Source organism: Embiotoca jacksoni, unplaced genomic scaffold, assembly GCF_022577435.1.
Source record: "Embiotoca jacksoni isolate LCO1_2020_lvr unplaced genomic scaffold, fEmbJac1.0.p SCAF_27, whole genome shotgun sequence".
NCBI lineage: Eukaryota > Metazoa > Chordata > Actinopteri > Embiotocidae > Embiotoca > Embiotoca jacksoni.
This window is the reverse complement of record NW_027185378.1, coordinates 2,001,991-2,018,018: the sequence shown is the minus strand read 5'-3', so window position 1 is coordinate 2,018,018 and position 16,028 is coordinate 2,001,991. Positions and strand designations below refer to the sequence as shown.

General features: G+C 43.1%; 2 protein-coding genes across 2 annotated transcripts; both read right to left on the bottom strand.

The window, feature by feature from the left end:
- Positions 1–1,971: 1,971 nt before the first annotated feature.
- On the bottom strand, positions 1,972–5,117 carry neff2 (neuronal intermediate filament family member 2). The gene is made up of 3 exons (XM_069160744.1): positions 3,953–5,117; positions 3,305–3,429; positions 1,972–3,158 (listed from the first exon to the last, which is right to left on the bottom strand). The coding sequence occupies exons 1-3, from the start codon at positions 4,958–4,960 to the stop codon at positions 3,098–3,100; spliced, it is 1,194 nt and encodes a 397-aa protein (XP_069016845.1). The 5' UTR covers positions 4,961–5,117; the 3' UTR covers positions 1,972–3,097.
- Positions 5,118–7,400: 2,283 nt separating this feature from the next.
- On the bottom strand, positions 7,401–9,170 carry LOC138205085 (nanos homolog 1-like). The gene has a single exon (XM_069160743.1). It carries the CDS (start codon positions 9,019–9,021, stop codon positions 8,332–8,334), a length of 690 nt encoding a protein of 229 aa, XP_069016844.1. The 5' UTR covers positions 9,022–9,170; the 3' UTR covers positions 7,401–8,331.
- Between the last annotated feature and the right edge of the window lie 6,858 nt (positions 9,171–16,028).

Genomic DNA, 16,028 nt, shown 5'->3' with positions numbered 1-16,028 from the left:
TGGAGAAAATACAACAATAACTTCCTCCGGTAAAATTAGTTATTTATCAAACAGAAGTAAAATTACATCTATTTAAAAAACGTGTTTTTCTCCACAGCCTCTGTCCCCAGACACACCTGAGACTGCGCTGATCTGAATACATTTAAACCACAACTGATAATCCGCCTTTTAAAAACTGCTTTTAATGTTTGATTCATGTTGTTTTTTACTGTTATCAGCAGATTTTAATGTGATTACTGTGCGATTCCTACTTTTATTGTGTTGTTTTGATCATTTTAACCTGTAAAGTGTCCTGAAAAGTGCTATAGAAAATAAAATGTATGATTATTAACCATCAGTAAACAGTGGTCTTTTTGGAGACTTGATTTCAGGTCTGTCTTTCCAAGAAAAGCACAGGTGAAACTAATAAACCTTAATGGTGGTTCAGCTCTATTTAAAGCATTGTGCAGAATACCAGAGCCCTGAAACATACAAAACTAAACATGATGCATGTTATTAGTGTCTGGGGTTTTTCTTTTTTTGCACTCATAATGTGCTGATTTTTGTATATCTATATGGTTTGTGTTTGTCTTCAGGGTTTCACGGGATGCCTGTTGTCAGCCCGGTGACTGATGACTCTGCTGAGGCCATCTATCAACATGTTACAGCTTCAGCCACCTTGCCAGGAGCATGGAATTATGGGAAATGGTGCAGTGCTGCTGCTGCTGTATGCCGGCCCTTCTCACACTGAGCTGTAAGTACAAAGAAACTTCAGCAGGACGTGATGTGAAAGGATAAAGTGTTTACAGTAAAACTCAAAGAATCATTAACAGAAACCGGTCATACTTTTACGCGTTGAATAAAGTCTCTTTTAAACTTTAAATCATGCACACAACACCATGATGTACGAATCGGTGAATGAAATATTATCTTTACAGCTAGTTTTTGCATTCAGGGCTGCAATTATGATCATTTCTTTTAATTTTATGTTTTTTAAGGCAAAACATTTACACTTATGGGGTACCTTAATGATGTGTATGACGTTTTAAAAAGAGACCATGCAGTCATAGGTCATTTAAAAGTTAAATTATCTGATTGTTTTGGTATAAAACATTTCAGGAAGTGGTCAAAATGCTTACAATATTTTTCCAGAGGCCTAGTTTAATTATATAAATTGACTAAATGTTTACAGTAAAACTCAAAAGAATCCACCTGGTCACTACAGCCACAAACAGAAGTTATAGTTTCCTTTTCCTTCCCTCAATATTAATAATTACCACAATTATTCCTATTTTAATTCTAAATAAATCTAATTTCCTCTCCATATTTATTACAGACAGGCTAATAGTGATATAATCTAACAAAACAAAAACCAGATATTATCTGGCAATTCCAGAAGTCCAGTTCACATGGAGGACTTCGTGTCGGGTTTCAGAAGTTTATTTCATAATAAAATGATTTTTCTGTCTTCTTGCATGTAAATATTTCTTCCCTCTTAGTTTAATTGTAATTTGCTCCAAGGTGTGAATTTTCCCTGTTGTTTTTTTCCAGTCGTGGATTCATGAACAAGATTTGGGTAACCATAATTTAGTTATACGTCAGAGCAGAAATCCCTACAGTTTGAGTTCAATCGATGAGATATCATCAATTTCTGTCTCCAATTTTACCATCAATAAATTACGTTTAGCTTCATAAAAATTCTTACCTGAGTAAAATCCCACACAGTAAGTACTTCTGAAATTGGAGCTTTGCCTCTTGAACAAACAAATATTAATAATTAACTTGTGCTTGAGGCTAAAATGCAGCTGGAGTGGATGTCTGTGTTTTTTCTGTGGAAGTATGTTGTGCAATTTTGCTGTGCATGTGGACGTGTGCATATTTGGATTATCTACACCTGTTTACACCTCAATAAAATATGTATTCAGTCATGTCGTACTAAAGCCTGTCAGCGCGAGGCTGTTAACATGTCAAATGAAAACACAGAATCTGAAGCATGTTGCAGGTCAGTTATTTGTTTATTCAGCTTGTTGCCGGCTGTTACAGGTGCACCAAGCGTAACGGTGCAGACGTATAAGCTTCACAGATGTAAAGCACCATTTAGATCTCGGATCAGCAGACGAACAACAAGGAGCTCCTGCGGTTATCTTTCGGTTTCACGGTTTAGCTTCGAATGAACTCACAGAACAGAAGGACTCCAGTGCCGATAGGCCGAGAGACACGCTGCATGATTATAAGGAGAAACCAGTAACGATTAATCTTCCCCAGCATTTACGTACCCAGAAGGTTTTCGTGCAAGAAAATACTTTTTTTTTTTTTTTTAATTTATTTGAAATTTAAACAACCAAACAGCCGAGTGGGAAGACGCAGATTCACTCCGGTTTTCAAACCAAAGCTCGCAGCTTCTGGCTGGCTGTAAATGCAGAGGAAGACCAACTAAAAAGGACGAAAATGGCTCTCTAACGTAAAAAAAAGAAAGTTTTAAGGTTACTGGTTCACTGACTACTGAACCAGGGGAGCCGGACGTTGCGTGACTGATTGGTAGAGTTCCAGCTCAGAAAACACTGCTGCTTTCTTGCGCCATGTCAAACACAGATAAAAATCCAAGCATTGCAAGATGAAGGGAATTTTTTTTTTTTTTTTTTTTTTAGTGTGTGTGTGTCCTCCTTTACAAACACTTGGTCAAATGTTTGCACAACGAGGGTTCATCGGGGAAGCCGGATGGTCGCCTCTGATGCTTGGACCTTTAACGTGTATGAACGACAGGGAGGAACTCGACCAAAACAACGCTGCTGTCCGACTGTAGCTGTGTAACTAATGCAGTGCAGCCACTCTGCGTTTTTACGGTTCGCCGTCTTCTTGATGTGCGGTGCCAGAACGTGTGTAGAAGAAGGGGGACTTCTGGTGGACCTCTTGTTTAGCACAAGGGCGCTGCTGTCTTGAGGACGATGAGCTTTTGGTTTGCAGGTTCGTTTTTTAGGGAGGAGTTAAGAATTTTTTTTGGGGAGGGAGGAGGGAGGAGATGAGGGAGGGGGGAGGGGTTAAAGGAGGGATGTTCAGAGGAGATGAAGGGCGATGAAGAATTCAGGTTTTTTTTTGCCGGGCTGGTGGCATTTAGATTTTAATTCAGAGCAGGAAAGGAGGGATAAGCCAGCCGAATCTCTTCCCCCTCCAAAAGTTTCCTGAGAAGAAAAAAAGGAAAACCGATTGAGCTTGAGATTTATTTCTTTGCATGTGTATTTAACAGAAGTGTGAAAAAAACAATTTAAATAGTACAAAAACGACATCGATTGTTGGTGTGCGTGAACAGATAACGTCAGAGTCTCACCTGTACGCTGCTATTTCGATGTCCAGGGCCATCTTCACATTGAGAAGGTCTTGGTACTCTCGCAGGTAGCGCGCCATCTCCTGCTTGGCTTCAGTGATGTCCTGCTCCAGGTCACTTATCCGAATCTATAAATACCCCCCCAAAAAACAGCCGTTCATTCTCAAATATCAGTGGGAAATTATTGGTAAATGAATATAAACAGGCGTTGAAAGCCCTGGAGTTTTTTTGTGCAGCTCTGATGAGCTCTCTCAGTTTATCCTGACGGTAACCTTGCAGAGTTTCACCTCTGCTGTGAGCCTGCTATTATTTCCTGCTGAGCGCTACTGCATGGGGAGGGGGGAGGGGGGTGAGGGAGGAGGGGGGGTGGGGGGGTGTAGCTGCTGCAAAGAACATCTTTACATGTCATCTTGCATAAAAAAGAAACACTAAAGTCCCTCTTTTTGCTTTTCTACCTCCTGAGTGGTTTTCTTTATCCTGAGCGGGACCTTTTTCGATCTGGCCTCTTTTCCTTCTCGCTCTAAAAATGAGCATAAGAAGACGACTGCTTCTCTGAAACTAGGATGTACTCTGGAATAAAAGGCAGACCAGGAGTTGCATATCTGCACACATTCTCCCAGGCAGACCAGGACCCATTTATCCCCCATTCACCTGGTACTTTGTCACCTCCTTCGCCTGCGTCTCCTCCAGATCCTCCAGTTGCTTATTCAGGGATTCGACGACGTTCCGGAGAGCCTCGATCTCCGAGGAGCGGGACTGCAGCAGCCTCCGGTATTCCATGGTCTCCTCCCGGATGGCGTGCACGGCCTCGTTGTTTTTGCTGGCCATCTCCGCCACGCTCGCGAACTTGCTCTGGTACCAGTCCTCGGCGGCCTGCATGTTCTTGTTGGCCAGCCGCTCGTACTGCGCCCGGATGTCTCGCAGGGCGGTGGAGAGGTCGGGCCGGGAGACCTCCACGTCCACGCTGATGTTGGCCACCTGCATCTGGGCCTGCAGCTCCACCTGCTCCTCCGCAAAGACCTTCTTCAGGAACACCATCTCGTCGCACAGAGAGACCACCGTGGCCTCCGCATCGCAGTTGTAGACTACGGCCCTGTTCGCCTCCTCTCTGGTCCTCTGCAGCGCCTCCTCAGCATGCATCCGCCGCCTCGCCTCCTCCTCGTAGCGCTCCTTCAGCTGCTCGTACACGTCTCGCAGGTAGTCCTTCTCCGCCTCCATCCGCATCTTCTCCCCGTTCTCTGAGTCGATCATGGCCCTCAAACCCCGCGCCTCCCCCTCGTAGACCGCCTGCAGGCGGGACGGGTTGTTCTGCCGCCTCCTGAGCGCGTCCAGCTCGGCCAGCAGGGCTCGGTTCTGCAGCTCCAGGTGCCTCACCTTGTCGATGTAGGTGGCGAAGCGGTCGTTCAGGTCCACGAGCTGTGCCCTCTCCTGCGAGCGTAGGCCCACCAGCTCTGTGTTGAGGGAGCTGGCCTGAGCCAGGTCCATCCTCTGAGACCCGTCGGGCAGGGAAGCGGAGCCCATCCTCAGGATCTTCTTCCCGGACGGAGGAGCTCGGGAGGACGAGTAGAGAGAGGAAGACATGGAGGATTTGGTGGTGGTTCGGGAGACTTTGCAGCTGTCCCAAGGGCGCCGGTAGGAGAAGTAGGTATCGTAGCTCATGATGGATTTTTTGTTGTGGATTTTTTGGGTTTGTTTAAGAAAAGGAGATGTATGTTTCAGTTTCAGAAGTTTTTTTTTTTTTTTATGTCCCCCTTGTTCTGCACACCATCGGTGAGGATGAGTGAGCGTTTTGCACTGCACCAGTTCGGTGATGCTGCAGATCCCCTGCTTTTATAGAGACAGGCTGCAACCCCCCCCTCTTCCTCCTCCTCCTCCTCCTCCTCCTCTTCCAGCACAGAGAAACATCACTGCTGTCAGCATCCGCCGGGCCAATAGCAGCCTGCTGCAGTGAGGAGAGAGGAGGTTGGTTTTCAGACTCCCTCTCAGCTGAGGCAGGCAAAGGACGTGTGGTAGAGCAGATTTTCATTTCGCCTGCCTCCAAAATGGCTTTGAAATAAATGAATCTCAGTAATCCATTCACTTCTGAAGGCATATTTTACTCCAGTCTGTCCCCTCAACTAAGAAAACACACACACACACACACATACACCCACACACACACACACGCACACACACACACACACAAACTTAATTTTAGAAAGAAAAACCTCACGACAATGACTTGAAACAGACCCAGTCAGAGAAAATCAATACGTAGTGCACAGAGAGAAATGTGAGGGGGCACTAAAGGTTTTAATGCTCCGGGAGGCAATAAATTCATCTGAATGATGTGACAGATGATTGAACATTTTCCTGCAAACTGAACACTAAACAGACGACTTGTTCAACTTGAGATACTTTTTAAATACCTCACTTTTCCTCTTTAGATTCTCTTCATCGTCGTTTGTGTCGCTTTAAATTTCTTTTACGAAGCCCTTCCATTGTGTTCCAGAATATTTTTAGACCCGATTGCTTGATCTCATTAGATTGCAAATCGATGAGTTACTGATGTTCTCCGGCTGTCCTGATTCCTGACTCTGTGTGTGTGTGTGTGTGTGTGTGTGTGTGTGTGTGTGTGTGTGTGTGTGTGTGTGTGTGTGTGTTTGTGTGTGTGTGTGTGTGACACCACAGAAGTGGAAAGTGCGATCTGTATCTGCTGACACACAGAAACCATCCAGAGATGAGTCAGTGTCGATCGTCCTCAGTATTTGATGTAAAGGAGGCGTCAAGGCAATCAAGTCAAAGGTTGTGAGTAAGGACATACAGATAGACTGATGGTCCTATAAGCCAACATTTGTACTCTTAGAGTGCACTTTGTAACCCCTGAAATTCATCTGCACATCAAAAAACAGACAAATTCAAGAGAAAACGGTAGTTTATTTGTAAATGTGGTTCCAAAGGATTTACCCAAACTACTCCCACAAGCTGCTGAAATGTTTATTTAGGAACGAGATCTGTTCTGACTCTGAGAATCTCCACAGGACAGCAAACTTACCACCCCGGAAAAATATGCAAAATAACCTTAAAACATTTGGGGAATGGAGCTCCACCCTTAATTCAGTTAACGGAGTTTTAGAGAAGACTCTCAGGAAGATAAAACTCTTATGTAACTCTCAGTGCACCTACTTCTGCCAGGATTTTCAAAATTTTCAAGACTCAGCTGTTTTTTTTAAAGGCAAAAAAAAAAAAAAGGCATCTGATCGGAGGAGAGCAGTTATAATTAATGCCAATAGGTGGCGCCATTCAGTCAGATTGTGTCCTCCATCGCTGAGGTTTTTCTTCACGAGCAGAAATGTTAACACCATGCAAACCAAAAATGTGACTTATTTTTTTTTTTTGCATTTATGATATAATTGAATGGTTTGTGACATTATTGTTTGGTGTTGCAGTTCTTCGTAGTTGCCAATAGAGGTCGGTGAAGCTCATTCATACCTATTTTATGTAACCCTGACAAAATTCTTATGCAGGGAGAGGCAGTGCAGTGCAGTAGACTTTTATTCCGCGTTTTGATTTAAAAAGAGAACTAATTGCTAACGTGCAAACATGCAGGACTTTGAGCTAGAAGACTCCTGAGTGGTTTATAATTTCTGGCCCTGTGTAGGAAAGTTGTTCACCAGTTCCTGAAAAGTTTTACACGACAAGACAAGTCCAGTAGTTTGAAGTACGTTTCTAATCATCGATCTTCTCTCACATGGAAAATCATTACAAATATTGTGATTAATTTATCCACTCTGCTCCAGTAGATGAGATTTATTAAGTGACCTTGTGCTTGTCTGTTTAGGGAAGTTTTGTTTTTTTTAAATAGATTTTGGTCGTTGGTGTTGTCATTGGACACTTTAAACACTAGGTGGCGCCTTTGCATCGCTTTTCAGTTTGACTCCAGGCTGTTTCAGATGTGTGAAAATGTTTTGTTTACTCATGTTTAACAAAATATTCTCAACTCAAAATGACATTAGATCTGTTATTATGCAATCTGCTGCGGGCATTACCCTCAGCTAAAAATCAGTGATGGATTATAGTATTAAAAGTCAGTTTTAGTCTCATTTAGTCAAAGAAGAAATGCAAATTACATGTTTATTCAGAGTTCATTTACAGTGAATATATTTCCCAGTGGTACATAAGGTAAAAATAAGTACATAAAACATTTCTATTGACAGATAAAGACTTTGGAATGTCAGGCTTTTCATCGCTAAAATCGTTTTTACATTTACAAGAATTGCAGGTGCACATTTAAAAATAAAAACCCTCAAACTCATGACAGAAACAAAGGAGCGACTTGTATGAACTGCATGTCGGATCTACCTTTCACTGTTTTACATTCAGCTGAAACGTGTAAAATGTTTTTCCCACATAAAAATCACATGAAGAATAGAAGACATCCAACATATAAACAATACAGAAATTTACCGTTAGGCTAAGTTTCAATACAAAAGTGTATTCCTTTGGTAGAAAACATTTTATCTCAGGAAAAAAAAAAAACATGTGCTGGATATAAAGATCTTGCATCTTTGCATGGCCTGGTCAGACTTCTTACATCCCTGCTGGGCCTGAATGGTACTAAACATTCACCTCAGGAGTGCTGCATATTCATTTATGTTGGTATGTCATGAAGCCGGAGCAGCCCGCTGACATGCACAGGCCTTTTTCTGATTACAGCATGAAGGTGGTCATTCACAGGTCGATCTGTACAGTACTTTGGTTCATTTTTTTTGATCACCAAGAGTCCTCGGAGTGCTGGAGAGGAGGAGGAAGGGGGAGGGGGGAGGATATTGCGCGCAATGCGTCCACGTGTAAACTACTGTATGTGCCCATAGAGTTACACACAAAAAACATTACAAATGAAGCAGTGACCAAAAGAAATCAATAGAAATCTTATTTTCTTCCAATCGTGCTCTCCAGACTTGTCTTGTGCATGAAATGGGAGCAAAATTACTGCCATACACTCTGGTAATTTCAGACAGTGCAACTCAATTTTTTATTTTTCTCCTCCCTTAGAAGATTTTCAGCCTTTTCCCCACCACTCTGCCTCCCTTTGCCTGCACTCTCTGGCTCGGCTGATCTTTAGAGAGCGGGCAGTACTTGATGGTGTGCGCGTTGTCGCCGTTGGCGCTGCAGAGGGGGCAGGTGTACGCCCGGAGGATGGGGCACAGCACTCTGCCGTCCGCGGTCTTCAGGATGTGGGTGCCGTAAACTTCCTCCGGCGCGCCGTTATTCCGACAGAAGACGCACACTTTGGGCTCCGGCTTGCCCCTCTGAGTCTGTTTCCGTCTTCGGTCCATGGAGAGCAGGTCGAGGCCGGCGAAGCTCCCCCTGTAGGAGGGCGAATCTCTGTCTGCTGCCAGCTGCGAGTCGCCAGCGAGGTGCTCGTACGGCCTGAGGAGCGAGATGCGCTCCTTGAGGTCGTAGAAGGAGATCGGCGGGGAGCCCGGGGCCGCGCAGCAGCAGTCCGAGTGTCCGTCGCCGTCCCTGCCGTGCCCAATTACGCAGGAGCAAACCGGGGAGTCGTCCTCCAGCCCCAGAGTCGCTTTCAGAGACTCTGTGATAGAGTTGGGGCTGCAGGACGAGCTGTTGATCTTATTTTGGGCGACAAGTGTGGACAGACCGAGGTAGTCATTCCAAAAATTGAAGGTGTAGTCGTACGGAGACCGCGCGTCCAGGTATCCGCGGTCCAAGAAATCCATCCTGTCAGAGCTGCAGAGTTTAGTTTCCACAGAAGTGAGTAGTCTGTGTGTCTGTCAGCATGGGTAGAGCCTGTGGAGGGGTTTCTTCTCTCTCCTCTTGCTGGGTCTAGTTTGCAGAGCGTTCAGTTGGTAGCGCGCTGATAAATTCCCCGGAATAAAACGTGGGGGCGTGGCTTGGTTCGAGTTGATTCTCTATGTGGCCCCAGAGGAGGGACCACAGAGCAGAGCCGGGACTCACTGAGCTGGGAAAATCATTTCCCCTCCCATATTATGACTATTAGGCCTGAAAACCTGATCTCTTTGTTACAAGAACGTCTATCGAGTTGGTTGGAAGAGACTGCTGTTATTTTTCTCATCACAGTTATTTTTTGTTGTTCTATTGTCTTTGCCTTTTGTCGTTTTTTTTGGCCATTTTTACATTTAAGGAAAAGCCTGGAAAGTCAAACATGATAACAACTGTGAGCCTCTTGAATTTATAGTCAGGATGTAACAGGTGTTTCCTGGTTTTTAGAAGTGTCTGGTTACTCTTGTGTAACCCTCATGATTACCATCATCTGGGTTATTTTCACCGCCACAGAAAACGTGTGTGAGAAACGGGAAGTTCCCCTTTTAAAGATCTGTGCATGGCTGCGGCACACAATAGTGACAGAAGGCCGATGTTCTCCATCTGCAGTCTACTGCACTTTTGATGATGTTAGACAATGAAGAAACATGTGCTGCCCGGTGTTTACATATCATTGTGGATCTCATGCGGAATAGAAAATTATATTATCATTATTCCTCATTTATAAAAATGCATCCATTCTTTTAAAGAACTTCAGTTATCCAGAGATATTTTGGCTTTGTGCTTATTATTTTGCTTCTCTTCTTGTGTTTGCTTATTTCTTGTGAATTTGGATCTAAAAAGGTCACAATGGGCCACAACTCTGCTTTGTTTTAGGGGTTTTTAAACCAGTAAAGGTTTACAGTCACTGGCCGACAAGCGATGAGTCGTAAAGAATGTGTCATGTTAGACTTTGTCCCACATATCTTGCAAAGGAATCACATTATAAATGGATCTCGTAGCCAGTGTGAAGAGGATGAGTGATTACAGGAACCAAAAACTGGACATAAAACTACATGGGATTGATTTAAAGAGGTGAACTTACCCTTTTAAGCTGAATGTTTTTTCATCCTAAAAGTCTATGAAGTTAGTATTTTCCAGTGCTTTACAACTTTAAATAAAAGAAAATCATTGTCTGAGAGCACCACCCTCTGAAACTAATAGCACATTGACGGTCGATATCGAGAGCATCGTGTGTTGCCGTTCCTCCCTGCACCGATGAACCGGTCGTTCCACGTGAAACTGCACCTGTTCTGCTTCCCTTGAGTCCCCGGCTTTGTGCTCACAACCAGCCCTCCTCTCCTCCATTGTCTCGCGCTCTACAGCGGCCCGTTTAACTTCATTAATATGCATTAAAACGGAGTGTGCCGCATCTGTGTGTGTGTGTGTGTGTGTGTGTGTGTGTGTGTGTGTGTGTGTGTGTCAGTCAAAGCCCACTAAAACTGGGTTCACAAAAAAAAAAAAAGGAGCTTGATAACTGACCTGACGGCCGGGACAATGAGTACGTTACTATTTTTGTCAGACACTCAAGTGAAATATTCAGGACAGGACAGTTGAGACAAAAGTCATTTGCATGTCTTATGCTTTAAAAAATGGAGCTCGGATCAATTTGCTTTCCATTGTGGGGTTTTTCCACTGATGAAATAATTCAATATCAGCTGACTGCAGACTTAGTGCGAGCCTCTGGATATATTTTTGGGATTCAGTTATATGGAAATGTACATAAATACTTAATCAGCTTTCTTGAAGAAATTGTATTTTCTTGATTCCTGTTGTTCTGGGTTTTGTACCCTCACGGTTGAAATGCACTTCTTATAAGTCGCTTTGGATAAATGCGTCAGCTAAATGAAATGTAATGTAATCATAGTTCTGGATTCAGTGTTGTTTTTAATCACAACTTATAGATGTGTTTGTTTCCAGTTTATGCTCTGAAATGAGACCTGTATCTGCTGTCACATAGGGATGAATCTGACTTGAAATCATGCAAAACAAACTGTCTGTGTGTCCATAAATTTGCATGACTCCATAAATCCAGGTCTGGATTCTTTTGAAGAGATAATACATTTTCTGCTGCCATAAAAGTTTCCAGCGAGCCTAGATGGCACAAAAGCATGAAGAAAATCATGTTAGCGAGACAGTTTTCTTGTATGTGAGAATAAATTATCATCAGAATACACCACATGGTCCGTTTTCAAGGTCACCTCCAGCTCCGCGTGCACAAAGGAAATCATGAGAGAGCATTTAAAAGATGAATGGCTGCCATATCACAATAGATAAATTGCACGGGGGCCAATATGACATGTGGCTGTGCTGCTTCGGGGAGGCCTTTTGTTATTCTTAATGCAAAACATGTTTGGCAGCAACAAAGACAGTATTGATAATGAATATGAAATACATACAATTTTAGATTAATTCAGAGTCTCAGCACAATGATTTCTGGCATGAAATTACAGGAGCCAGAGAAAGTTTATTTTCTGAAGAGCACCTTTAAAAACACAGATGGCAAAACCTGGTATACGTAAAGAAAATCACATTTAAAATACAGAAAAAACAGTTGATGAAGGATGAATGGACAGAAATAATACATGTCGTGTGCTGTTTTAGTGCGATGCAGCAATAAATCAACCCAAATTTGATAGAGGAAACAAAAGTGCTGAAGAGAAAGTTAATCAGTCAAAGCCAAGTTGTTAATTTAGATTTTAAGGAGGCCAAAGTTTGTGCATCTAATGGATCATATGTGGAAGTTGTCTTGACCTGAGTGCAACAGCTAAAGTAGCCAACAGCTCCCTAAAGAAGACAGAAATGATATTCTTCAAACAGCAGTCTAAAGCTACGAAGTAAAAGACTGTTAAAGTCTTTGTGAAGCCTAATTTTAAGAACAAGAGTCCCTGTTGTTGTTGAAATTCACGTGTGCATCGTTTTGTTGTCTCGTGCTCCTTTAACATGAGATTTAGATTCCACTTCGATGTCAGATTTCAAGGTGAAAAACTCCTATTTCATGCGCATACAAAACAAAACATAAATGACAAAATAGTTTCTTGCTAATAGCTGCATGTTCGCTTTTTTGTGTGTCTTTTGTGCTGAGTACAGCAGTTTGCCCACAGAGTCCGACGGACAGTTAAATTCAGGCAACAGATTTTCTATATTTCACCAAAACAACTATTTCTCTTTGTGTTTACCAAGTGCAATATATAAACACTTTGCTTTAGTTGCTGCAGGATTGATATCGTAGTGAGCAACCAAAAGAAAGGTTTTGCAACGGTTCTGAACGACTTTCAAGTGTTCTTAATTATGCTGATAAAAAAAATTGTGATTCAGGCAACATTACATTTTTCCTAAATTAATATGCTGCTGCCAATCAGTAGAAGGCTCTGAATGTAATTTGTGTGGAGACTTTTATCCACCATAGACATGAAATAAGCCGAAATGAAACTGTTCATTTTCATTTCAGGCACTTAAAAAAGAACGCACGATAAGCTTAAACTGTTTCCCGGCCAGTATAACAATCACTAATCACGACTTCCATTGTAGCCAAACAGCAGCAACAAATCTTGCTTTGTTCACACGAAACGTGGCCATTGTTTGACTTTGTTTACTCCTCGGCTCTATCTGGACTCCACACTGGCTCCTACAGAGCATTGAGACAGGGGTTTTTCTTTTCTTTCTTTTTTTTTTTTTTTTTTTTTTTTTTTTTCAGCTTTTAGTAAATGCAGTGAGCGGCGTCCAAAGGGTTAAAAAAAACACCTCCATGTATAAATAAGGTTTGAGAGTGTGATGATCGCACCCAGAGGCCTCCTTGGCGGCTCTGTCTGCCGAGCAGCCGAGGCTGAGATGGGCAGGCTCTGCTCCCCCATTCATCACTGTCAGGTTGAATAGAAAATTAACAAATCCCTTAATTAAAAGACCTCTCTGGTGTGTGTGTGCGCGTGTGTGCGTGTAGCACGTGCCAGCTGCACCGCTTCATTGTGTGCAAGCTACAACGGCCTGGCACAAGAGACACGCACACACACAAACAACACTCCAGTCCATACAAACACACACACACACACACACACACACACACACACACACACACAAACAAACACACAAACACCCACTGCTCCTATAGACCCCTGCCATTCCTGCTGCTGCTGCATTAATTGCTTGAGCTGCATAATGCGGTCCGGCCGGAGCCCCGGTTCTCTCTGGATCGTCCCCAGACGCAGAGCTGGGTGGGGATTCGGTCGGGGCTTTGATCCCTGACCTCTGCCTCCTCTCTGGGGAATATAAGGCTGCATCCCTAACGGCCGTCCATCTGCACACACACACACACCCACACCCACCCACCCACCCACCCATACCCTTTTGCTTCTAGAGTTAACCCAACCCCAGACGCGTGTCACTGTCACCAGCGGTAACAGGGAATGCTAAACAAGCCAAGGTCAACTGGAAATTAGGGGGTGTCTTCTGGCCTGTCAAGTGCTTTGTCACGACCACCAGCTCGCTGAGTGCGACCTGCTATTACTTCCCCCTAAAACTCCGCCCCCTCCATGCACCAGCAGCTCGACATTCATGTATTCACACATACACTTAATTTCCTCTTAAGAAGGTGGAGGCGGGAGGAATGAAAGAAATGCATCAATATCCAAAGAAACTGAGATTTTGTTTTGGACATTTACACCCTTTAAAAAGCTTCATTCCCGCAACTGAGAGCTGAAGAACTTGAATCAATGAATCGATTGGACAACTATAATGTCTATTAAACAATCGTTTAACAAAAACTGCGAATATAGAGAATATTCGCAGTTCCAGCTTTTCCTTTGTGGAGTTTAGTTGTGTTTTCTGTCCATTTTATCCACTTGATATCCTTGTTTAGTGAATATTTTTGGAGGTTTGTATCGTTGCAAGCATCATCTTCAGTTCTTGGAAATAGTGATGAGCATTTTTCAAAATTTTCTGCCCAAATAATGAATTGATAAATCACGAAAATAATCAACAAGTCTGTAAGATCTGTTGTCTCTTGATTAATACTGTGATAATTCCTAATTACAAGGACTCCCCCCTCTGTAACTACTTCTTTTTTTTTTTTTTTTTTACTGTTAAACTACTTTTCAGAACATTTTTTTAGCAGGTGTGTTCTGCAAGAGCTACAGTTAAATGAATCTACTAATTATGTTTGTTTGCTTTGTAAAAATGTTTGTTTGGTCACAAATCACAGCTTATTTAACCCCATCGTGATGTCTTCAATTGGTTTTGTCTGATTAGTTGTCCAAAAGTCAAAGATGTTAAGTTAGCCATCAAACTTTGGAAAAACAAGGAGCAGCAAATCCTCACATTGGAAGAGTTAAAACCATCAAATGTGCAGCTTTTTTGCTTGAGAAGGACTTAAATTTAAACAAAAGTACTTGCTGGTTTAAAAAGACGTGTTAAAAAAGGGGATACAAACTCTCTCCTGAAGCAAGTCGTTGAAGCTAAACTTGTCGCCACAAGGAGAGTCGAGATGGAGGAGGACGAGGCAGGTTTGTGGGCCCACGGATCAGAAACTTGTTTAACTCGCCCAAATCTGTAGAGATTAGAGCGGGAAGTAGTCAAAGGGTTTAGAGTGTATCGGTACAATGGTGCTGAGAGGATTAGAGGTGGATTCACTGAGCCCCTGCGATGCCCTTCATCTCTGGGGGTCCGCAGCCGGAGCACCTTTGTTGGGTTAACTAACGGCACTTCCCATGAACGCAGTGAGCAGACCAATCCCTTTTTAATGATGCAGGGAAAATTCCATTGGCCCTGATTACCACAATGCTTTTCGAGAGCCGCCATTGTCCCACACACCATGTTCGAGCTTTTAAACTGTGCAGCCAGGCGAGCGGGCGGCAACGGCGTTTGAAGTCTGCTCGCAGTGCTTCATCCTGGTGGAAACAACCTGTTCCAAAACAATGCTGATGAGCGCATCTATTTTATGGTTGCAGAGTAATGCTAACAGTAGCACTGTCGGGGCTTTAATTGCCGCCGTGACCACCGGTGCCGAAAATATATGCAGTGGCTTAATGGGCTGTGACATACTGTAGCACTGTGATGTGTATATGAGGGGTTTAGTACAAGCATGCTCACCGTCCCCAGGTGGGATCCTGCGGGAGCTGATCTGCAGAGAGATAGTTGTTCTGCACGGTTGACCTTCACCTCACTGGTCAAAGCTAAACAGCAAACTTCAATAAAAGGGAAGGAACCGCTCAGAAATGTTCTTTTCATCTCAAACACAGGCGTAAGAGTACAAACGTGTCAATACTGCTCTCAGAAAGATTAGATGTCGCTTGTTTGTCAAATTTGGAATTTCCCCCATTTGTTTATGACCAAATGCAAAACTATTAACGTAGCACCGTTGTGTCTAAGAACAGTGTGAGTGTTAGCAAATATTAGCACGCTAACACCTAAATAATTTTAATAAGTAAATAAAAGAGTGTTTGTAATCTGGTGATATTTATCAATAAAGGTATTGTTTCAAGTTCAAATCTGCTCATCCCTGTAAGAACTCCGACTGACCCTAACGTAGAAACACTCTGTTTGCTCTGTACTGGAATCCTTTGGTTACTGTAGACTTACTTATGGTCTACCGCTAATAAGCAGTAAACTTCTACCCCATACACATCAGATCTCCGAGGCAGATGTCTCTTGGCTGGAATTAGCTCATGCTCGGCTGTCTGCTGTCTGCTGTGATCTTTCAGCTATGCAGCTGCTGTCATGTCCACGTTCTCTCTCTCATCTCGCTTTCAATTTCCTGAAACTGAATTACAGAGAAACGGGACACTTTGGGGGAACAGATTTGGGTTCATCTGGGTTTGTGGCTCGCATGTCTGAATGAACATCTCATCTTCAGTTTGAACTTGTACTCTGAGACTGTGTAGGGACCCTTGCCACAGCTTTGTTTGTTTGT

Coding starts and splice junctions, on each gene's coding strand:
- neff2 (XM_069160744.1), bottom strand. CDS start 4,960: ATGAGCTACGATACCTACTTCTCCTACCGGCGCCCTTGGGACAGCTGC. Junction 3,430..3,952: donor AGGAGGTGACAAAGTACCAG/GTGAATGGGGGA, acceptor GGGTATTTATAG/ATTCGGATAAGTGACCTGGA. Junction 3,159..3,304: donor ATCGAAATAGCAGCGTACAG/GTGAGACTCTGA, acceptor TTTTCTTCTCAG/GAAACTTTTGGAGGGGGAAG.
- LOC138205085 (XM_069160743.1), bottom strand. CDS start 9,021: ATGGATTTCTTGGACCGCGGATACCTGGACGCGCGGTCTCCGTACGAC.